At 39.7% G+C, this 25,034-nt stretch overlaps 1 protein-coding gene across 6 annotated transcripts in view; it reads left to right on the forward strand.

Moving 5' to 3' along the window:
* The first annotated feature begins 13,577 nt into the window (after nt 1-13,577).
* The window catches only part of CEP162 (centrosomal protein 162), a 94,996-nt gene continuing 83,539 nt past the window's right edge, over nt 13,578-25,034 (forward strand). For 3 of the 6 annotated variants that reach the window (XM_041771249.1, XM_041771212.1, XM_041771232.1), the window contains exons 1-2: nt 13,579-13,799; nt 14,919-15,034. In XM_041771249.1, the coding sequence (XP_041627183.1) occupies nt 14,978-15,034 (57 nt within the window). In that variant the 5' untranslated portion in view covers nt 13,579-13,799; nt 14,919-14,977. Of the gene's footprint in view, nt 13,800-13,975; nt 14,056-14,918; nt 15,035-25,034 lie in introns of those variants that run through there. The other 3 variants (XM_041771257.1, XM_041771240.1, XM_041771221.1) reach the window with 3 other exon arrangements.

The raw sequence follows: 25,034 nt of genomic DNA on the forward strand, positions 1-25,034 counted from the left end.
TTTGGCTCAGGTCATGACCTCAGGGTTTTGAGATTGAGCCCTAATACTCTCTCTCTCTCTCCCTCTCTCTCTCTGCCTCTGTTCATACCCTGCCCCCCCTCTTTACCATTCACACATGTGGGCTCACTCTTTCTCTCTGAAAAAAAAAGTGAAATTAGATTATGGACAACAAAAATCAACAGAGGTACAATCTGTTACAGCTACTTGAACTATGCAACATTCTCCAAAAGAATGTGTTGCCTTTTTTAAAATGCTGTTCTCAATATTTGAAAGATGACTCCCTGTTTTCTAAGGGAGGACCTACCTCCCCCTGCTCTAATGTCACATCTTCAGGGAAAAAACCATTGGCTGGTGCCTCTAGGCAGAGCTGGTACTTCTTTTGTTTGTGGTCCACCACACCTGATTGTAGCACTTCACACAGGGTGATGTAATTATTATGCACGTCACAAGTCAATTTCCCATGCCAACAGGGAATTCCCCTGCAGGGACTATGTCTCCTATCTCTGTGCCTTCAGATCCAGGCATCATGCACAGGACAAAATACATCGACAGTAAAGTTTGTTGAATAATTTTTTAGCTCCCCTAGGAAGAATGTTCAGCATCCATGGTGACCCTTAGAAGACCCTGACCTCCACAGTCAGTAGCAAAGTCACCATCTTCCTCTTGCCCAGTGACAGGAACTGATGGTTTCTAGAACTTTACGCCAGGCAATCGCAAGCTGGGAGGCACTCCTGGCATGAACATTGGCCATCAGTCTCGTAATCAACACCTCTCAACCCCACTCTCAGTTCTAACATTTATTATGGTGTGAACTTCAGTGTACTGCTAGGGTTGCATCTCTACCAAAGCTTATGTGCAGTTGTTTATCGTCGTTTTAGTTATAAGCTGGGTAATATAGCAATTGTGTGAAAGGTTTTCCATTATTTCAGATGAGAGTTAAAGCAATTTCAAAAGTAGTCAAATCCAGTTGGGTAATACTCATTCACACTAACATTTATGCTGTCTTCCCTGTGCTTATGAAGATAGTAAAGAGCCCATTGTCTCCCTCTAGATTCTAGATGGCAAATGAGATCAAAGTCTTCAAATTCTTTAATATCACATATCATCATAATGAAATAAAATTTGATAGTTTTCCACACAGAAGATAATCATTAAATTTTTAGACAATAAATTTCATGCTAAGCATTCAATTTTGTGATCTACAACAGAACAGAAGATAAAATCCTTTATACTATTAATTTTAACTGAGAAGTAACAAAGTATTTGTGAATAATGTTCATTTGTTTTAAGGATGAGATTTTTTTTACTTGGTATCCACTTAGATCTGGCATAAGAGCAATATGATTCTTCAACAAGCTCCACTGTCAGTTGTCAGCTGGATGCCTCTTGGAGGTGCAGAGAACTACTGATCCCCAGGCATTTAATAGCTCGTGGCCAAAAAAATGTGGTCATTATTCTGCCAACATGCACCAATCTTGCCCAAAGGAAATCAATCTGAAATAGCTAACTGGAAAGAAATGATAAGACAGTTAAAAATGGAAAAATTGTATGAGGAATACATTTACATAAATTCAGGAGGAAATGTAATTGTTCTCTTGCAAAACTCACTGATATACTGTTTTTACACATACTCAAACTTATTTTTTCATTCCACAGCTTACAACTTTCATCAGTGTGCCTGGGAAGTTTTGGCAGTCCAGAAGTCCTTTATTTATTTTATTTTTTTAAAGATTTTATTTATTTTTTCATAGAGACAGAGAGGCAGAGACACAGGCAGAGGGAGAAGCAGGCTCCACGCACGGAGCCTGACTTGGGACTCGATCCCAGGTCCCCAGGATCACACCTCAGGTCGCAGGTGGCACCAAACTGCTGTGCCACCGGGGCTGCCCAGCAGTCCTTTATTTTGATACGATTTTTTAACCTGGCTTTTTGAGCACCTCTCTATACCATTTAGTCTTGCTTGCATTCTGTCATATGTTCCACCCGTAAAGGCATGAGCAGTACTTTGATTAAACTATTAAAGTGTATGTTTGTCCTTTCCTTACTTTTGTCTCTAAATTGCTTTCTCATCTTTACCTTGAGCCCCTGTATTTCGTCCAGTACACCAAGAAATCAAATAATATGTGAATTTCAAGCCTTACAAAGAAATATCTAGATTCACCATGACCGAGGTAGAGAAACAACAATGGAAGAAAGAAGTTTTGTTAGAAGTCTCAACCTCAAAAAAAAAAAAAAAAAAAAAGAAGTCTCAACCTCCATATTTACTCTTCCTATTTTAATATTTATTTTATTATTAAAGCAGTGTTAGCAGTGTTACTCTGGACCCCTTTTACAACATGACATCTTTATTATAAATGCACAACTTCGTTTATTTTCATTTAAGCTTTACATGACCTTAAACATTTGATTGTTCAGTATTCTGTGGATTTTTTAAAATAGAAAACTCTCACATTAGGAACTGCCCATGGAATAGGGATAAACACTTGAAATGCAACCATGTTAACAATCGCTTCTCTGAAAATTAAAGCCTTTATTTCCTTTTCTGATTGTAAATGTATTTTAAAATAGATATTAAACAGAGAACTTTAATTTATCTTGGATCATTTATTTATTCTCCAAAAAAATCCCAACACAAAATTTAAAAAATGTAAATAAAGGTAGTGCATACTTGAATGTTTCATATATTACTTTTCACTTTCCCTTTTTTCAAACTTCAAAAAAGACTACACTCCTCATGCAGATTAGAAAAATATAATAAAATATAAAGAAAATTCATCAAATCTGGATCCCAGCCCAGTTGATTTCCATGGCCTACACAGGTTTTTTTCTCTCCTGGAGAAGAATTTAACAATGAATTCAAATTACAAATTCTAAATTTGATATTTGAAAGTGTATCATATACTAAGATTTCAATCTTAAAAGGCCAAAGAACTTTTCAAAATTTAGAAAGAAAACAGCTTTTTGTTCTTGAAGAATTGCCAGAACTAAAAATGTAAAACAAACTCAGATTAACAGTATATTCTGGTTGTGTTATTCAGATCTTAAAAGATTGCTGATCTGAGTCAAAGGTATATGGTTCTCTTCTAAAGTTCAAATGTTACCCTCTCAGTAGCCTGTCCCTAATTGGTTTTTATTCCATTTCCTTCTAGTCCTGCCAGCCCTGCCTTCCACCAGTGTGATTCAGAGGGCTGTGGCTCTGCTACAGAGGGCTGGGACTTCTCAGGCCTTCCAACTTAATCTCTGTGATGGTAGACATCTCTGGTCATTTGTCTGCCATGTTCCCGATATCAAAACAAACCCACTAGATGTTTTGCTTCAAACAAAATATATTCGTGAAGGTGACATTTCCAAGCTCTATAAAAGGGTCCACCTCCACAATTAAAACCATAGCTGAGATTCTCCTGAGAGGCCTTCCCCTGAATCAGCCTATGGCCTTTCTTTAGATTTACACATTAAAAAAAAACTATGTTTTAAAAACCCAGGGTTATTATTAATAATGTTAACATGTGATTACTTCTTTTATTTCTTGTAGCATCTGTGTTAGACATTTTTAAGTTAAAAAAAAACCTCAATTACAATTAAAACTAAATCAAATTCATCTCCTTTCAAAGAGTATCAAGAACTCAGAAACAACCTTGATATATGGAGGTTATAATCTCATGGATTTTATTCTCTTTTTTAGGGAAAACAAAGTATTAACACCTCTCTTCCTGGGGTGGGCCTGTGGGGAGAAAAAGGGAGCATAAATCCTGCATCTTAGGTGTTACAAATAGCTTTCAAAGCAGGTAAACAGCCTAAGTGTGTTTATTGTTGTAAGAGGAAGGAAATGAAACTGCAAAAGAGAGTTACTTTAAGTTACATTAACTTATAAGAAAAATGTGGCACAGATACCAAAACTTCTTCAGGCTTCCCAAAGACATTAGGGTGGGTAACTTATCCAGAAGGTAACCACCAGTGGTCAGCCTCATTCTAACTCTGAAGCACTCTACTCTTGAACAGTAAACAATTAGTTGAGATTTTTTTATTTGTTCTGAGTCCTTCAGAATTAAGACACAAAATGGAAGAATTTTCCGGTTGATGGAATAATCGTCCAGATTAAAAGAAGCAACTTATTTGTCCATTCACTAGACCCTAGGAGAGTAGAGCATCTGTATATTGATGCTGAGCAACTGCTGAGTTGATAAAGGACATTATACAGTTCCCACATCTCATTGTATAGTCCTCCTGGACATTTGGTCATTGTTGCTACCAAGGAGATTATAGAAAGTAAAAATAGATTACCATGTTTATGTTGTGACTGTAATTACTCCTGCATAAAAATACTGTGTTTGCCTATGCACAGGCCAAAGGACTATTTCTCTAATACACAGGGATGAGCTGCAAGGTGGTGTGTGGGAGATGAGGAGAGCACTAGCCCCATGCATGTGACAACCATTCAGGAAGTATTAAAACTTAGAAAAGTTTTAAGTTACAACTTAAAGCATCAGATAGTAAAATAGGACCAAGAAATAAAGTCTGTAGTTTCAACAACCATGGAACACCTACTTGTGCAAAACATTGGTATAATACAAAAATTAATAATGCAGCACCCAGCCTCAAAGTGTTTATGATTTGGTAGGAGAGAGAGAAAGAGTAGACATTCCATCAATCAATCAAATTTTTTAAAAAATTTCTGTTTTAGATATAATCAAAAAAGAACTTGATTCCAACTTGGAATGTCAGAATGTCACTGAAGGCTTGGCTGCAAGCATGAAAGAACTCTGAATTGGATGTCCTTTTGCTCCTTATGCAATTTTTCCAAAGTCAAGTAGATCATTTAATAAGGCAGTAGTGATATAGAACTAACTCCACTCTCATTATCCTTGATTATTGAATGTGGAATAGTGCAGGTGGTGGATTATTCAGAATTTTTCTTCATTTGGCTTTCACCATGAGAACCAGTTCATTGCTCATTAAAACCTCCTGCAAGGCAGGATATGGAGATGAAATTCATTTTGGAACTTGTTAGAAGCATTGGTGAAAGATTTGGTGGAATTGTAGAAACAGTCTCTTCATATTTTCTTTTTCTCTCAAAGAAACCTTGTTTTCCATCCATGAGATTTATATGGTGACTAGAAAATGGTATGTGGGTTTTGACTTTCAGAATAAAAAAGTTCTTCACAAAAGAACTTTAAGAAAAAAAAATTTTCTCCCATTTCATATCAACCATTAATTTATATTTTTCCTTTTAAGGTTGATTATATAACCAAAATTAAAAACAGGGTAGGATATTTCTCAACTAACAGAATACACCAGTAATTACACGAAGAGCAGAGTCTATGTTCATGTTAAAACTGAGGGACCCTGAGGTTACTTACGAATCAAGCAAGTGTGAACAACAAAAAGTCTAAAAGTAATTTTTGGAAAACTCAAAGAATGACTTTAGAATAGCTATTATCATCAAAAAGGAGCATGGACTAAAATAATAAAATCTGTGAAGATTGCTGAAGCTCCAGATCCTCCAACCTCCCCCAACCACCTCCCCCAACCACCACACATCAGCCTCCCCCAACCACCACACATCATGGTCATTGTATGTAGAGAGGGATTTTACATGTAAGAGCAGGCTGCACATACTAGCAGCATGAGGGCTTCTAGAACTTGAAAACCACTGGAAGACTGGAAAAGATACCCAGTAAGATACAACTGACTCAAAAAGGACAGAAGTGAGGGAAGGGACAATCGTATGGACACTAGTGAAGACTAAGTCTTAGCTGTTGACACAAATATTCCATGAAGATGGATTTCAGCATTAGTCACAGATTGTGCTTTACTATTTTGAAAGGCTCTTTGATAACTGTGATGTGCCTGACACTCCAGGAGACAAATAAACAAATAAAAACAAAATGCCTTTTTAGACACTAGATTGGAAAAATGGAACAAGTAATAATGGTGGTGATGACAGGTACGGAATTATTGCTTACCATTTTACACTATGACATGCTTCATAAATAACATAATAGCTAAAATAAACTAAGCATTGTGATATACAAGTCCCAGTTCAGAATTTTTAAATGTTATAACTCATTTATTCCTCACAACACTATGGTGTAGATATACTGTTGTACCTGTAATTTGGGAAGGACAGTGTCACATTCTAATCCAAATTTCTTGTACAAATCAAATACAGTATCTCTGAACCAGCTCCCCATCCTGCAGGGGTTCCTTTTACCCACTGGTGGCCTCTTTGGCTGGCCAGAGTCAGCCATTGAGAGGCAGCACAGGCGACTTGCAGGTGCTGGTGACACTGGATTCCAACTTCAGTGGAAGAATTTTGATTGTCCAATGTCAACTCATGTGCCACAGCATTTTTTAAACCCCATTGTTTTTAATTATAGTAAAATACACATAATAACACTTAGCCATTTTTAAGTGTAGAGTTCAATAGTGTTAAGTACATTCACACTGGTGCGCAATCTTCAGAACTCTTTTTAAATCTTGCAAAACTGAAACTCTATCCCCATTAAATAACCCACAGACCTACCATTTTACTTTCTTTTTCTATGAAAAGGATTCTGGATACTTCATATATGGAAAATAACACAATATTTGTGTTTTTATAATACACTCATTTCATGTGCCACAGCACTTTTGAAAACATGTAAACTTTGTTAATGCAAACATATTAACAATCATTTTATATGGAGGTTTTGTTGTTATTTTTACCGAAAAAGGGCAATGGCAACTGATGACTTGTGTGTTTTTATAACCCCCGAAAAGTTATTTTCACTTATTGGTTTTTTGCATTTCTAATAATTTAACTAGATCAAGAAAAGTTTAAAATCAACACATGCTACCAATGATAAGCAAAAAAACAGATCAATATCAGATATCAAAAATTTATTGTCAATATGATATCTGAGACATTTTGCGTTGCCAGTTTCTCAGATCCGAGGTTTCTGACTCTTTACTATGATTTATGAAGTATATAGGCTATGTTCATTAAGAAATGCATTCCCAAGCCCTTCTAAATTTTAATTCTATTTATTTTCTCTTGTTAATAAGTGCAATACTTTTGTCAATTATAGGCCCCACAAACCCATTTGAAATTAAATGTTATATATTTCCAAGATAAATAGTAATCAACAGTTTGCATTTAAAACTTTATTCTTTTTTTTTTAAATTTTTATTTATTTATGATAGTCACAGAGAGAGAGAGAGAGAGGCAGAGACACAGGCAGAGGGAAAAGCAGGCTCCATGCACCGGGAGCCCGACATGGGATTCGATCCAGGGTCTCCCAGATCGCGCCCTGGGCCAAAGGCAGGCGCCAAACCGCTGCGCCACCCAGGGATCCCTAAAACTTTATTCTTAAGGTAAAAATTGAAAGTCCCAAAGTCAAATATAGCCTAATGTTCTTGTAACCCATCAGATCACTTTATTCTTAAAAAATATTTTTCTTCCCTTACAAACTATACTGGAATTAAAACAAAAAAAATTAATAAAACAATAATATGAGATCATAATGAAATAAAAAACGATGTTTAGACTGTCACTTTTCTTTTTAAAAAACCTTCTAAGGATGTTACAATTCAAATTTCAAACTTTAGTTTATTTTCAACAAAATTCCAATTTTCTGTTCAACATTGTCCTTTCATGACCTCTGATGGTGAAAGTGTAAACTGACATTACAAATACCAACCGAAATAATGTCACAAAATCCATTTACCTTATTATTGAAGATCCTTTTCCTTTTCACATTTATTTACCTTGAGGATGTAATAGTATCAATTATTCAACAATATAGAAAGATTGTTGGATAATTTCATGCTACTTTAAAGCATTAAAAAAAAGCTCTCTTACAGTCTGTAAATCTCTGTATATGTGCACATTATATAGCAGAATGAACATTTCAATGATACAGTAACTTACTACTGTGACTACTAGCTCTCAAATATAAAGTGAATAAGGTTTGGAGAAGTTGAAACAATTATGTTAATTTTTAAAATCATCACTCTTCCTAAATTTCTGTACATATGAATAATGAAGCATAATTGTATATTGAGGCCTGAATTATTTGCATGTATTTAACTTAAATTAGCTAATAAGATTAATGTCTTGGCCTGAGGTTCCTCCTGAAAAGGCTTTCCCACAGGTAATTTATCTGGGAATAGACCCCAGAAGCAGGAATAACGAACAGGGGAGTAAAGACAGGAAGAAGGAAAAGATGAAATAGGGACGCATTATCAAAATGACTATGGTTAGGGTTGCCTGGGTGGCTCAATCAGTTAAGTGTCTAACTCTTGATTTTGGCTCAGGTTCATGAGCTCAGGGTTGTGAGATCAAGCCCCACATTGGGCTCCAAGCTTGGCATGCAGCCTGTTTAAGATTCTCTCTCTCACTCTCCCTCTCTAAAAGAAGGAAAGGGTTGCTATGGCTATGGCCAACCTCTGCTGGATTCCATAGACCTTCTAATGAAGGTATAACTTTAATGAAATCTATGAAATAAAATGAGAAAGACTTTTCTATGGGCTTCCATCTCCCACAGGTAGAGATGGCCCCATGGACACTGGCCACTACATAACCACTTGTAGGTTGCACATGTATGGCATTTCAATGGATATTCCACACTTCCATGTCAGAAAATTTCCAGGGAAGGAAGTGAGAGGCTCACATCTCAGCCAGAGATGAGGCACTCTCCAGTTGCACCTGCAGGAAGCTGGTCAAGATCGATAAGGACTGGTTGTAGAAACAGTGACTTCTGTAACATGTAGGGCTGAGATGATTTTAAGTGGGGGACAAAGTGGTAACTGATGCAGTAGAACCTTTGCACTACTCAGATCCACCCTTTCTCTCCATTAACTCTACTCCATCACCAAATATCTTTCAAGGTACTAGCCAGCTACCATTTCTGCAAGAGGGTCTGTGGAACTAATGGTTCCAAAGTCTTGTACATCATGATCATCTCTCTCCTCCGTTAGTTGATTTTAAATTTCTCTCATCTTTGGCTAGCATCTCAGTTGATCTAAAGTTGCTTGCCTGGTAGAATGACCCAGATCTTCTTATTCTAGGTTTAGTTTAAGGGCATAGTTGCTATAACTGTCCATTCACCATTATCACCTGGCACAAAAACACCAGGTGATGCATCGGTCAAGTCCTTAGATATCTCCCCCTGCCTCCATTATATAGCAGCAACCCAGGCTTTTTATGCTAATAAGGGTAGATTAATCCTATAAATACATTGCCATTAATTCCCTTTTACCTGATAATATAGAAATGAGGACCCCCAAATGACAAGGTAATAGTCAAGTTCTGTGGGACTCCTTTACTTTGTCTTCTGGTGAAAGTGTTCTCCTTTTTTAAAAGATTTTATTTATTTATTCATGAGAGACACAGACAGAGAGGCAGAGACATAGGCAGAGGGAGAAGCAGGCTCCCCACAGGGAGCCCGATGTGGGACTCAATCCCAGATCCTGGGATCAGGCCCAGCCGAACAGACGCTCAACAGCTAAGCCACCCAGGTGTCCCAAGTGTTCCCCTTTTTGGAAACCAGGACCTCTTACCCAGAAGAGCCTAAGGTTTCAGGGACAGAAGGAATAAACTTTGAAAATGGGCCCCTAGGAGTATTGGCGAAAGGGATCAATTGTACTTCTATCCCTCAGTTCCTAGAAGGACACAGCACCATATGCCAGGCATTGATACAGCACATATGTCTTACCCTTTCTCCAATCTGGAACTTTAGCTTAGCCTTCAATAGGCTAGTCCACTATTGCATTAAGTCATCTGTTTCTGGGTGATATGTGGTCATGCACCCATTGTTTCATGACTTTTGTCAAAAATTAATCCCTTGAACAAAAGTAACATTATGGGGAATGCCATGCCAATGAGTAAGTGTATTTTCTAAACCCTGAGTTGGTGGCACTGGTGGAGGCTTTACTGGCAGAGAACGTGAATTCATTACCATACTAGGTTTAAATTCCAGCAAAGATGAATTGTTGCCATTTCCAGGTAGAAGGGATCTGATAAAGTTACTTTGATATTAAGTGACTGGTTGGTGTCCTTTAGGGACTATATCACATCAAAGACTCAGTATCAATCTCTTTTGCTGAGAAGTTGGGCATTTAGAAAACTGATCTAGTAGTAATTAGAATACTGATCTAATACTAGATCAGTATTAGGAAAGGAAGCCCATTCTGTTATGCCCATAAATTGCCTTCTTCCCAGCCATGGTATGTTTTTTCATGGACCAATTGTCCAAAGAGTGGGGGTCTAAAGATGAAGGGAGAGTGTAGCTGATATTCACAGAACAAACTAACCTGTCTATTTGGTTGTTGTCTTTCTATTCAGAGAATGCTCTTTTGTGGACATTAACACAAAATAGGACAATCTTCGAGCTATGTGTCCCCCTCCCACAGATCTAGCTATATGCCTCTTTTATCCAGATTTCCTTGTCTCTGTTTTTTAAAAGACTTTATTTACTTATTTTAGAAAGAGAGAGAGTGAGAGAGAGCAAAATCGAGAGAGAGAGAACACATAAGCTGGGGTAAGGGGCTGAAGGAGAGGGAGAAGCCAGCTTCCTGCTAAACAGGGAGTCTGACACAGAGCTGGATCCCAGGACCTTGAGATCATGACCTCAGCCAAAGGCAGACACTTAACCAACTGAGCCATCCAGGTGCCCCATCTCTGGTTTTTTGATCTTGCTTTATCAAGGCCTCTGACCAAAAGTCCAAGCCATTTGATACTATCCAATAGTCTATGTACATCTATACCTTAGGTCACTTCTACCAAAACATAAAGTAATTGAAGTGTTCTGCTTGGAGCTCTTCCCACTGAAAGGATTTCCATTCACTATATTCTTTTAAGGATACCTCTGAGTGTGGCAGTAGTACGACAACGGTCTTTTCATGGTTGCCATTAATACGCCACTCTAACCAACATGTGCATAATCCCAGCATATTTTGCTCTTTTATTCATTAGTACGGGTATTTCTAGCCATCATCAGATCTGCTAGATCATATGACCCAAGCTTCCAGCAAGCTCATACAACTACCATATATGCAGCAGAACTTTCTCTGCTCTAATATCCACATCCAATAAATGGTACATTTATTCTACAGTACAGTATATGCTGCCTCTAAAATCAAAATAAACCTACCAAGCACTATGCGTCCTAGTGGCAAGCTCTAATGTGTATCAATTTGTTCTTTACCTTTATCTTTTTGGTCCCAGCATGTCCCAAACAGTAGGTAACCTAAAACTTCACCTATATGGCAGTGCCATAAAGTTTTGTGTGGCTTATCTTCTACTCTCTGGTTTGGATGTGCCTAAGGAAGATAACCTAGGATAATTTCCACCTCCACTCACCAACTACAATTAACGTAAGGCCATCAATATAATAAACCATAATGATATTCTGTGAAATGTCAATACAAATTTCCTACAGATTACATTCTGATAGAGTACAATGAGAGTTAGTTTAGCCAATGGGGTTTGAAACAGTGCATGTGAATGGTTGTCCCACCCAGATGCATGCCAACTGCTTTCACGCTTCTACTGAAGAGAATTTAAAAGACCATATTTACTAGGTAATAGTAGCATGCCAAGTGCTGTGAACTGTGTTGAAATCTTCCAGTTAAGCAAATATGTCTGACACGGCAGCTGAAATTAGTGCCGGCACTTGCTTAAGTTTACTGTAGTCCATGGTCATCCAAAATCCATCTATTTTTCTGTAGGATCCAAAAAGATTGAAGAGGGATATGCAGGGTTTACTATCCCTACAGGCTTAAAGTCTTTCAGTGTGGTGCTAATCTCTGTCATTCCTCCAAAACCTTGGTTTTGATTTGCTCACTTGGATGGGAGTGGGTGTATATCTAGGGGGTTCCACTTGGTTCTTCCTACCATAATGGCTCCACAGATCAGGAACCAACACAATAATTCGAGTTCTTCCAGTTATAAGTTTACTTGGCTATCTTATATATCTCAATTGTTCATTGGGGGTGGGGATACAGTCACAGGGAAGGCCACTGACCCACTGTACCTTTGTGAAACATACTTGGGCTAGAACTCTTATTTTCATCTGGTCTCCATATGCTACCACTCTAACTGGAAGACTATTATGGGATTTCAGTTTCCCTTATACCAGTGTCAGTTCATACCCCTTATCCAGCACTGTGTAAAAAGCCTGAGAATTCTTATTTCAAAATTTGTGTAAAAAAATGGATCATGCCCACTGTCCATTCCAAAACTCTCCAAATACAAAAACAACTATGAACTAGTTAAGAGATCTGTTTTAAATTGTACTGGCTAGTTTTAATATCTAGAAGTAACCAAAAAGTTATGGAATCTAAAATTTGTCTAAGGTGGTAAGAAAAGTGATAGAAGTATTTAACACAGCTCTGTTTAAAAAAGTGATCATTAAAAATAAAATAACTCTATGTTTATACTCCAAAAAGTTGAGATGTCTCAGAAAACTGGTTATGGTCCAACCTGTTGGGTGATTTTCTTGAGCTGTATTCACTGGCTCCAGAGCAGGTGTTTTATTGGGTAGGCATGCTCCAAGGGCACTGGGGCAAAGCTATTGAAAGTATTTGCAAAACGCTTTTGGAAGGATGATAGAACAGAAGCTGGATAAGAGAGGAGGTGAAAACAAGTCTTGGATTCTGGTTTTAGCCACTATGGCTTTGAGCAAGTCATTAACCTCTCTGCTTCAGTTTTCTCATCTATAAAACGAGGACAACTTCATAGAGACATTGTGCATCTTTTTACACGGATTCCTTCGGATTGACATACAAGAGTATAAGTGCATTAAGTGAAATAATGCACGTGAAGCTGCTATCAACCTATGTATTCAATAAATAGTAGCTTAAAAAAAATCTCATTATTCAAATCTTTATCTGAGGGCACAGCTCCTGGCATGTATGCATTTGTATCACAATAAACACTTGCCGGTTGAAAAATTTGGGCTGGTGAGAATGAAGTCCTTAACCTGTGTCTGCCAGTGGCAATCCTTTCAACTCGTACTTTTCTTCCACCTTCCTAAATGACGTCCTCTGAAACTGAAACTTGCGTGTGTTTTAGAGGAAGAAAAGGCAAAACTAAAATTCAAAATTCAAGAAAAATAATTGTAAAATGCCACTACAGAGTGGGAGGGCGTAAGGGAAGGGTAGAGGGAAACCACAGAGATGCTCCAAGACGAGCAGCAGGTTGGGATGTGCATGTGTATTTTCAATTTTTTGCCCACTAGATGGTGGAACAGAGCCCCTATCCTCATGACAAAATTCTTTCTCACGGATCTGAGTTTCTCTCACAACGCCTACTCACGCGTTTGCACGTAGAGGAATCCAATAATTTTTTTTTTTTTTTTCAAATTTTCCGCTCGGAAAGCGGAACCGAAACCACAAAGGTGGGGAACGTTAGAAGAAACGAGACGTGCGGAGATACAAGGACTTAGGGAGCTAAACTACACTTCCCAGGAAGCTACGCGCTCGGCCTACAACACCCAGCATGCCTGGCTTCCGCCTCTCGAGAACCGCCCCCCTCCCCGCCGCCGCGCGCCTTCCAGTTTTCCAAGGAGCACAGAAAAAGCTGTGGAGTCTCGTTGGTGCAGCAGCGACGGCTCTTACCCTCCAAATTATTCTGAGCCGCAGCAACTGCCACCTTCTCGTAGCGGAGAAAAGACAGTAACCGCTGTCCCGTGGGGCCGGCAAGCCACGTGACCGGCCCGAGTCATGTGACTCGGGTTTCAGGCGGCTGAAGTGTGTTACCCTGGTAACTGTTGGGCCCTCCCCGGAGAAGTCTGGGATGGCGCGGAGCTCAGAGACAGGTAGGTGAGGCTTCCCGCTCGGTGGACCCTGACCCAGAGTGTCCTCAGACCCGCTCCTCAGGGCTTTAGGCCCGCGGGCCACTCCCCCTCCTCCGCCCACGCTCCATTCAAGTGCGTCTTTGTCTTCCGGCCGCTCTGGAACCCGCGCTTCCTGGAGCCGGGCTCCCCCTCCGCCCAGGATCTTGGGGCAGGACCTTAACTGCACACCCCCTGCACTGATCAGAAATGCTAGAGGCCGGGAGTTGATACTCTGCAGGTTGGGAAAGATACTGGCCGGGGTTCTTTAAACGAATGAATTGGGTTCATTAGACAGGTGGGGAGAGCTTTACGTTACAAGTTATGCGTAGTTTTGTTGCCTTTCCCTCCCTCCAAAAGGAACACAATTCGTTTTGATCTGTACACTCCACTAACTCTATTTTAGGTAGACCTTGAATCTTAATGAATTGCATTTTGTCTGTATCCAGAAACAGTCTGGTTTGCAAGACTATTCATATGCACTGATAACAGACCGAATGATAGGGCGACACAAACTCTGTCCTGTGCTTTGCAGAAAAGAAATGGCCTTTTGGACTTGCTATTTTTAAGTTTTTGACAGATTCCTTGAGAGGGCCTGATTTGTTTCAGGGATATTAAATAACACACACACACACACACACACCATAGGTTTAGGAAATGTTGCGGAGACCACCCTTCAACAATTGGGTGTTAACAATGAAAATGTAATTCTGGACCCTAAGTACAGTGCAAACTGTGAGAGCTGCTTTTCCAAAGCAGTTTTATTCATGAATTCAGGATCTCTTGTCAAGGTTATTGGTCAATAATTGTGCATGTATACTAAACCATAAGACAAATGCATGAGGTTTAAGTCTGGTTGCTCTTTTTTTTTTTTTAATTTTTTTATTTATGATAGTCACAGAGAGAGAGGCAGAGACACAGGCAGAGGGAGAAGCAGGCTCCATGCACCGGGAGCCCGATGTGGGACTCGATCCCGGGTCCCCAGGATCGCGCCCTGGGCCAAAGGCAGGCGCCAAACCGCTGCGCCACCCAGGGATCCCCAAGTCAGGTTGCTCTTAATGTGATATGAATTTCTTCAGAGCATACTTATCTCTTGTTATTTAGTGTTTCCACTGTTGTAAATACTTTGGAATGTTTACCTTGGGAAGTGAAAATTCTTGATTATGGCTCACTATTCCAAAGAAGAGCTGGATGAAGAGTTTGAGCAGTTCATGAGAGAGGTAAGTTTAATCTTTTTAAAAGCTACATTGTGAACTTTGTAAACTTGTGTCACAAGAAATTCATCTTTCAGTTCTCTTTCACTTCTAATATGCAATCAGTTTGACAACCTTGAAAATAAAGCAGCCAGTTATTTTATCAGCAAAGTGGGTTTACTTAGGAATGACAGAGAAACTACGATTCAGAACATGCAGGCTATGGCAAAACCATAGGCAAGTCCGGAGACCAAAGGAGAGGAACCATTACTTTACAGAGAAAATGAGAAAAGTTGGGAAGGGCTTCCTTGAATGAAAGTCCCTTGTAGGAGAGAGAGAGTTCAGGGTGGTCACAGTTTCTCATTGGTGGAGTTGTGGCTGTTTCTTACTGGCTGAGCTAGTTGCTCTGCTTGGGGAAATTCATTCTTTCCTTTGCTGGAAAGTGCAAGGTCCCGTTTCTTGCCAGTGGGTTCTGCAATTGATGATGGGTTAATAGGGCATGAGAGCTCCCCCTTCTGGCCTCCTGATTGTATTTCAAATGTTTTCTTTCTTTACTTTCACATTATTCCCTTTTGATCCAGATCTTTCCTCAAAAGCATCAGTGACCAAGAGTTGGGTCATCCATGTCTCAGTGCCAGAAAGGACCTTTCCTGGGTGTCATGTCCCACGTCAGAAAGTGTATAGCAGTTAGAACCCATTTTGGACCATATTTGAATAACAAGGAAGCTTAGGAAGGAAAACTCTCAGGCATTTCCCATACAAAGTCTATATCTTTTTGAAGTCATATGTGTAAGAGATCATCTTGAAGTGGTGAGCTAGCATCACCTTATTGGGTACATGATTTCTACAAAGTTTGACAAGCAACAGATGCAAAACTTAAAAATTATTATACAAAACATAACTAAAAGGAACATGACAATTCCAAATTGTATGATGGTTCTGAACCATGACCCTAGGTCTGAAGAAAGCCATCTGAACAAAAGACCAGTGAGAATCATGTGAAATTCAGCATTAGTCATGTGCTTATCAAATTCAGTAGTCAATGTGCTTATCCCCTAACTTTGTGCAGTTGAGTTTCTATTTTTCCAGAAGAGTTTATCCATGTGTAGTAGGTGGTGTCTGCTATCACACTTATGCCTCCTTGCTCAGAAGGTAAGTAATACAGAGCTATGTGATTGTTCAAAACTACTTTAGCCAGCGAGTTGAATAATCGTTGGGTTGCTATTGTTTTGGCTGTAGAATTGACCAGCTCTCTTAATTTTAGGGAAATTTTTCTGATTGTGTCTATTAGACTTACTCTGCAGGGAGAAAGATTCTCTCTATGGAGGCAAACCTGGAATTTCATGCCTCCTGGAAGTTCTCATTTCAGATGACCACGAAGGTTTAGTGACATAGACCGATAGGAAGCTGCTAATTTGTTGTGAACCAAAAATAGAACAGTGAATACAGCAGGAGCACATTGTCCTTTTATCCATCAGCTGTCAAGACAATGAATTGCCCAAGCCTAGGGGCCATTACCAAAACCTCCACAGTTAGAAGAGTAGCCAGTAGCTGCACATAGGGCTCCCTCATAAGTATTAGCATTTATGGACCCATTTGTCAGTATAGAGGCATTAGCATTATTCAACCAAGACTCAAATACCATGTTATCACATATTGAAAGTTTTCCTGAATATATGGGTATGACAGCCAGCTTACAAATGGCCTAACTTATATTGGCTGTTCCACAGTGTGTTTTACATATGTATTCAAGAGATCTTGTTTCTCCTGCCTAGGGTTGGGTTAAATTGAGGCAGGGAATACGTATGTATGGATTTAAGTTCTAACTTTATAAAACGGATCTGGGGAACACTTTAGGCATGCAGTGGCAATTGGGCTTCCAGCAAAATGACTTGTAGGTGAGCTAAGGGATCACTTGCTGTGGGCAGATTGAGGTTTCTGGTGCCATATCCCATAATCAGAGAAGTTCCCCCTTTTGCTGGAGTTGGGAAATGTGGGTAAGCATTATCTATCCATGGAAGAGAGGCAAGAAATAAAGCCTAGTCCAGTCATTTTGTGAAAGTTGTCTTTATCAGATGTCTGCTTTAATTCCTGGAAACTTTACTTTCAGATCACCAGTTGATTTACAGGTCCAGTCTGGGTTTAGTGCTCTCTTTATTTTTTTTTTTTTATTTTTATTTTTTTTTATAGCAAGTATTTTTTTTTTTTTTTTTTTATTTTATGATAGTCACACAGAGAGAGAGAGAGGCAGAGACACAGGCAGAGGAAGAAGCAGGCTCCATGCACCGGGAGCCCGACGTGGGATTCGATCCAGGGCCTTCCGGATCGCGCCCTGGGCCAAAGGCAGGCGCCAAACCGCTGTGCCACCCAGGGATCCCTTTAGTGCTCTCTTTAGATGTGACATGTGAATCCAGGAGTTCGTTTCTTGAAATTTGGTGACACAAGGGTTGGTAAATAGTACCTGATAGGGCACCTCCAACAGGTTGAAGAGAGAACTTTTTGAGATGTCTTTTGCAGTAGACAAAAATTTCTCGGTTGCAATGTGACACTTAAGGCCTTTGTCTCCTGAAAATGTGCTGTGAAACTAGTTCTACTAAAGCATGGTTATTCTCAACAAAAGCAATTAGGCCTTTACAATATTGAAGTGGATCTCTTTTTATCAGCTGTGGGTCAGACAAGGCAGGAGCCAGGTGCATCAGGTGCCCTGTGACTATCTCAAATGGTGTGAGAATTAATGAGTTACAAAAGGGGTGGATCTCAGATTTGGAAGGATCCTATTATGTGCTTGCTTGGGCAGCACATATACTAGCAGGACCTAACTGTAGTGCTTTTGGCTAGGTTAGTTGAAGTATCTTCACAGATTTTGCCAATTGAGTCTTAATGGTGCTATTAATGTGTTGATTGGGCCATTAATGCCTGAGGATTGGAGTTGGTAAGCACCGGGATAATGCTGTAGTACCAGCCAAACAGCATAGGCTTATTGATGAATTTGACCGTTCCCTGATCACTGTGAAGCTTGAGAAGGCTTCCTCAGGTAGGAATAATTTTTTTCTAATAGGATTTTAGCTACAGAAGAGGCCATACCCTATCTGCAGGGGAAAGCTTCAGATCAGTGAGAAAACAGACCATGACCAAAACATATTATATCCACGAGACAGGGGGAGCTGAATAAAATCCATTGGCCAAACTTTGAGTGGTCCATGGGGCAATTTAAAATGCCAGGGGCTGGTGTGGATGGGTTTCTTAGGTTTGTATTTTGGACAGGTGGGGCAAGCAAAGTAGGCAATTTTTATGGGCTTTTTAATATTTCTCTACCAGAATTAATTCATAAAGGCTGTCTTATCAGTAGAGCAATAAATGCATGTGCAGTGGTTAGTAATGAGATTTTTGAGACTCTGGCAGTGCTGGATTGTTATTTGGCTCAAGCTAGAGTTCTCTATTTTTATCAAACCAACAATTTTTAGATTTCCAATATTGTTTTTCTTTCTCTGGGGCCAATTGTTGGGCATCTCATGTCAATTTTATAGATTATCATTTGAAGCAACATCCCTTTGGACCATGACAGAGGGTTGTTTCTCTAAACCAATTGAGAGAAAGAATTGTGACAAGCCCCTGTAGTTCCTCAGAGCCCAGTTACTGAGGATTAGGAAAACATTGGAAAGATTAGTTGAAGGACTTGATGGCATTTGGAGTGCTTAAGTTTGTAACAGTCTTTTTTCCAGAGTTCTGGTTTTTTACAATAATGACAGATCATCAGGTGAGTTTGGGGTTTGTTTAGGGGCCTCCATTTGTTAGAGATGAAAATTAAGGATTTTAGTGGCCTTACTTTTAGTCAGATCATCTAGGATGTAGGCAAGCTGGTTCGCTAAATTAACTAAATCTGGGGCAGACATAGTTGCCCATTCCATCCTGGTCCTTTTAACTTGAAGGGAAAGATCCAGTTTAGCCAGTTAATGAACACAGAATTAAAAGCTACTTGAGTGGACTTGTCGTCTAAAATTTTCCTTAAAAATAATCTGGTCAATTGTAATAATCATAACCAGGTTCATCAGGTTTTTGTGTGCAAGCCTGAATGATGTTCTAATCATCAGGCTTAGGTACAGCTTTTGTAATTGCTCTGTGAAGACTTCTCGTGAATGTTCAGCCTCCTGCCAGAAGTCAGAGATCTGTTTTTCTGAATCTCTTTCAGGATTTTTCTAGCAAACCAGTTTCATCCAATGTTAAGCCCGGCACTCCCCAACCAGCATGTGAACTAATTAATATAAATCTGAGAAACCTAGTCAATAAGTTTGAATACCTGTGTTAAATTCCTCAACAAATCTATGAGGATCCTCAGTAACTTTGGGAAAGTTTTTGACTGTAGCCTGTAGTTCAGCGTTATTCCAGGGAACATAAGAAACTACTTTAGCAGTTAGATCCTTAGAGGGCTTGATTTTAAAGCGGTGGGTTCTGATAGGTTCAGAGAAAGAGAGCTGGGAGAGGTTCGGAGTAAAATAGAAATTCAGAAAGAAGAGTAGAATGAGGAAGGGTCTGAAGGGGCTGAGGATAGCGCTGCACGGAAGTAGAAAGATGGCAGCAGAGCAGTGGCCTGAGCACATGCTGACTGCTGCTGTGAGTGTGGAGATGAAGACTCCAAGGGAACAGAGAGGGGACTCAGAAACCCTTTTGACTTCTTTCAGTTGTTTAGTAGCTTCAGTTAATTTAGAAATGGCATTTTTCAAAGAGACAGTTTTAGAGCCCTGACTATGTTTGGAAGCCTCCAGGTACCAATTAAAACAGGCATTCCATCCAATTTGTTTAATTTTAGAGCTATGGTCTTCTAGGTTGGTTTTGAGAGAAGGAAGCTTGAGGAGATCAAAAGGTCCCCAATGATAGTCATTGAAGTTCTAAATTTAGCTAAGTTGGTCTATTTCATTAGCAGTGTGCTTGAGGAGGGATCATAGTTTTTAGACATAAAGTCCATCAGGGTCTCAAGAAGAAGGCTGTCCTAAGAAAGTTTGAGGATTAGGATCCCATTAGTCAATCCAGACGTTCAGAAAAACACAGGAATACTCGCCAGAAGGAACAAAGTGTTAACAAAAATAGAAATAATAAAGCTTTTAAACAGATCCTGAGTAAAGCCAGAGAGCTCAAAGTGCAAAGAGAGCACAGCTTGGATCCAGGAGAGACTAACTCTCAAACTCCGGGGTCTGGGAGAAAGCTATGTATTCACTGAATTCACTGAACCTGTTTGTTCACTGGCCTCAGAGTTGTTGGAGTCTTCTCTGGATCCCACTTCTGATCACCAAGTAATGTTGACCTCAAAAATAAAACAGCCAGTTGTTTTACCATTTTTTTGGGAATGGCAGAAGACTTGCAATTCGTACTTGCAAGCTATGGCAAAACCCTAGGCAAGACCTGAGATCAAAGGAGAGGAACATAACTTCATAGAGAAAAGGAGGAAGTTGGGAGGGGCTGCTTTGAATGAAAGTCTATTGGAGGAAAGCAAGAGTTCAGGGGGATGATGGCTTCTCATTGACAGAGCTGTTTTGCTGGGCATGAAGAAAAACTTTCCTTCCTCCTGTTGGGGTAGTAAAGTAGGCTTCCTCCTATTGGAAAATGCAAGAAACACTACTTTGTTGGAGTCTGTAATTTTTTTTTGTATATTTTTTTATTGGAGTTCGATTTGCCAACATATACCCAGCACTCATCCCATTAAGTGCCCCCCTCAGTGCCCATCACCCAGTCACCCCATCCCCCCACCCACCTCCCCTTCCACTACCCCTTGTTCGTTTCCTAGAGTTAGGAGTCTCTCATCTTCTGTCACCCTCTCTGATATTTCCCACTCCTTTTCTCTCCTTTCCTCTTTATTCCCTTTCACTATTTTTTTATATTCCCTAAATGAATGAGACCATATAATGTTTGTCCTTTTCCAATTGACTTACTTCATTCAGCATAATACCCTCCAGTTCTATCTACGTTGAAGCAAATGATGGGTATTTGTCGTTTCTAATGGCTGAGGAATATTCCATTGTGTATATAGACCACATCTTCTTTATCCATTCATCTTTCTGTGGACACCAAGGCTCCTTCCACAGTTTGGCTATTGTGGACATTGCTGCTTATAAACATTGGGGTGCAGGTGTCCTGCCTTTTCACTGCATCTGTATCTTTGGGGTAAATCCCCAGCAGTGCAATTGCTGGGTCATAAGGTAGTTCTATTTTTAACTCTTTGAGGAACCTCCACACAGTTTTCCAGAGTGGCTGTACCAGTTCACATTCCCACCAGCAGTGCAAAGGGGGACACCACATCCTCTCCAACATGTGTTGTTTCCTGTCTTGTTAATTTTCACCATTCTTACTGGTGTGAGGTGAACACTTCTGAAAGAAATTGAGGAAGACACAAAGAGATGGAAAAATATTCCATGCTCATGGATTGGAAGAATTAATATCGTGAAAATGTCAATGCTACCCAGGGCAATTTACACATTCAGTGCAATCCCTATCAAAATACCATGGACTTTCTTCAAAGAGTTGGAACTAATCATCTTAAGATTTGTGTGGAATCAGAAAGGACCCTGAATAGCCAGGAGAATACTGAAAAAGAAAACCAGAGCCAGGACATCACAATACCAGATTTCAAGTTGTACTACAAAGCTGTGATCATCAAGACAGTGTGGTACTGACACAAAAACAGACACATAGATCAATGAAACAGAATAGAGAACCCAGAAATGGTCCCTCAGCTCTATGGTCAACTAATATTCGACAAAGTAGGAAAGACTATCCCCTGGAAAAAGGACAGTCTCTTCAATAAATGGTGCTGGGAAAATTGGACAGCCACGTGTAGAAGAATGAAACTAGACCATTCTCTTACACCATACACAAAGATAAACTCAAAATGGATGTAAGATCTAAATGAATCCACCAATTTCCTAGAGGAGAACACAGGCAACACCCTTTTTTAATTTGGCCACAGCAACTTCTTGCAAGATACATCTATGAAGGCAAGGGAATCAAAAGCAAAAATGAACTATTGGGACTTCATCAAGATAAAAAGCTTCTGCACAGCAAAAGAAACAGTCAACAAAACTAAAAGACAACCTACAGAATGGGAGAAGATATTCGCAAATGACCTATCAGATAAAGTGCTAGTATCCAAGATCTATAAAGAATTTATTTAACTCAACACCAAAGAAACAATCCAATCATGAAATGCGCAAAAGACATGAACAGAAATCTCACAGAGGAAGACATAGACATGGCCAACAAGCACAGGACAAAATGCTCCGAATCACTTGCCATCTGGAGTCTGTAATTGATGACAAGTCGATAGGGTGTGAGAGCTCTCCCTTCCGACCTCCCAACTGTATTTTATTTTATTTTATTTTTTTAAATTAATTTTTATTGGTGTTCAATTTACCAACATACAGAAAAACACCCAGTGCTCATCCCGTCAAGTGTCCACCTCAGTGCCCGTCACCCATTCCCCTCCACCCCCCGCCCTCCTCCCCTTCCACCACCCCTAGTTCGTTTCCCAGAGTTAGGAGTCTTTATGTTCTGTCTCCCTTCCTGATATTTCCCAACATTTCTTTTCCCTTCCTTTATATTCCCTTTCACTATTTTTTATATTCCCCAAATGAATGAGAACATACACTGTTTGTCCTTCTCCGATTGACTTATTTCACTCAGCATAATACCCTCCAGTTCCATCCACGTTGAAGCAAATGGTGGGTATTTGTCGTTTCTAATTGCTGAGTAATATTCCATTGTATACATAAACCACATCTTCTTTATCCATTCATCTTTCGATGGACACCGAGGCTCCTTCCACAGTTTGGCTATTGTGGCCATTGCTGCTAGAAACATCGGGGTGCAGGTGTCCCGACGTTTCATTGCATCTGAATCTTTGGGGTAAATCCCCAACAGTGCAATTGCTGGGTCGTAGGGCAGGTCTATTTTTAACTCTTTGAGGAACCTCCACACAGTTTTCCAGAGTGGCTGCACCAGTTCACATTCCCACCAACAGTGTAAGAGGGTTCCCTTTTCTCCGCATCCTCTCCAACATTTGTGGTTTCCTGCCTTGTTAATTTTCCCCATTCTCACTGGTGTGAGGTGGTATCTCATTGTGGTTTTGATTTGTATTTCCCTGATGGCAAGTGATGCAGAGCATTTTCTCATGTGCATGTTGGCCATGTCCCTGTCTTCCTCTGTGAGATTTCTCTTCATGTCTTTTGCCCATTTCATGATTGGATTGTTTGTTTCTTTGGTGTTGAGTTTAATAAGTTCTTTATAGATTTTGGAAACTAGCCCTTTATCTGACATGTCATTTGCAAATGTCTTCTCCCATTCTGTAGGTTGTCTTTTAGTTTTGTTGACTGTATCCTTTGCTGTGCAAAAGCTTCTTATCTTGATGAAGTCCCAATAGTTCATTTTTGCTTTTGTTTCTTTTGCCTTTGTGGATGTATCTTGCAAGAAGTTACTGTGGCCGAGTTCAAAAAGTATGTTGCCTGTGTTCTCTTCTATGATTTTGATGGACTCTTGTCTCACATTTAGATCTCTCATCCATTTTGAGTTTATCTTTGTGTATGGTGAAAGAAAGTGGTCCAGTTTCATTCTTCTGCATATGGATATCCAATTTTCCCAACACCATTTATTGAAGAGACTGTCTTTCTTCCAATGGATAGACTTTCCTCCTTTATCGAATATTAGATGACCATGCATTTCAGGGTCCACTTCTGGGTTCTCTATTCTGTTCCATTGATCTATGTGTCTGTTTTTGTGCCAGTACCACACTGTCTTGATGACCACAGCTTTGTAGTACAACCTGAAATCTGGCATTGTGATGCCCCCAGATATGGTTTTCTTTTTTAAAATTCCCCTGGCTATTCGGGGTCTTTTCTGATTCCACACAAATCTTAAAATAATTTGTTCTAACTCTCTGAAGAAAGTCCATGGTATTTTGATAGGGATTGCATTAAACGTGTAAATTGCCCTGGGTAACATTGACATTTTTACAATATTAATTCTGCCAATCCATGAGCATGGAATATTTTTCCATCTCTTTGTGTCTTCCTCAATTTCTTTCAGAAGTGTTCTATAGTTTTTAGGGTATAGATCCTTTACCTCTTTGGTTAGGTTTATTCCTAGGTATCTTACGCTTTTGGGTGCAATTGTAAATGGGATTGACTCCTTAATTTCTCTTTCTTCAGTCTCATTGTTAGTGTATAGAAATGCCATTGATATCTGGGCATTGATTTTGTATCCTGCCACGCTACCAAATTGCTGTATGAGTTCTAGCATATTATGAACAGCTGTATGCCAATAAATTAGGAAATCTAGAAGAAATGGACGCATTCCTGGAAAGCCACAAACTACCAAAAGTGGAGCAGGAAGAAATAGAAAACCTGAACAGGCCAATAACCAGGGAGGAAATTGAAGCAGTCATCAAAAACCTCCCAAGACACAAGAGTCTAGGGCCAGATGGCTTCCCAGGGGAATTCTATCAAACGTTTAAAGAAGAAATCATACCTATTCTACTAAAGCTGTTTGGAAAGATAGAAAGAGATGGAGCACTTCCAAATTCGTTCTATGAGGCCAGCATCACCTTAATTCCGAAACCAGACAAAGACCCCACCAAAAAGGAGAATTACAGACCAATATCCCTGATGAACATGGATGCAAAAATTCTCAACAAGATACTAGCCAATAGGATCCAACAACACATTAAGAAAATTATTCACCATGACCAAGTAGGATTTATCCCCGGGACACAAGGCTGGTTCAACACTTGTAAAACCATCAATGTGATTCATCATATCAGCAAGAGAAAAACCAAGAACCATATGATCCTCTCATTAGATGCAGAGAAAGCATTTGACAAAACACAGCATCCATTCCTGATCAAAACCCTTCAGAGTGTTGGGATAGAGGGAACTTTCCTCGACATCTTAAAAGCCATCTACGAAAAGCCCACAGCAAATATCATTCTCAATGGGGAAGCACTGGGAGCCTTTCCCCTAAGATCAGGAACAAGACAGGGATGTCC

Source organism: Vulpes lagopus, chromosome 1 (assembly GCF_018345385.1).
Source record: "Vulpes lagopus strain Blue_001 chromosome 1, ASM1834538v1, whole genome shotgun sequence".
Taxonomy (NCBI): domain Eukaryota; kingdom Metazoa; phylum Chordata; class Mammalia; order Carnivora; family Canidae; genus Vulpes; species Vulpes lagopus.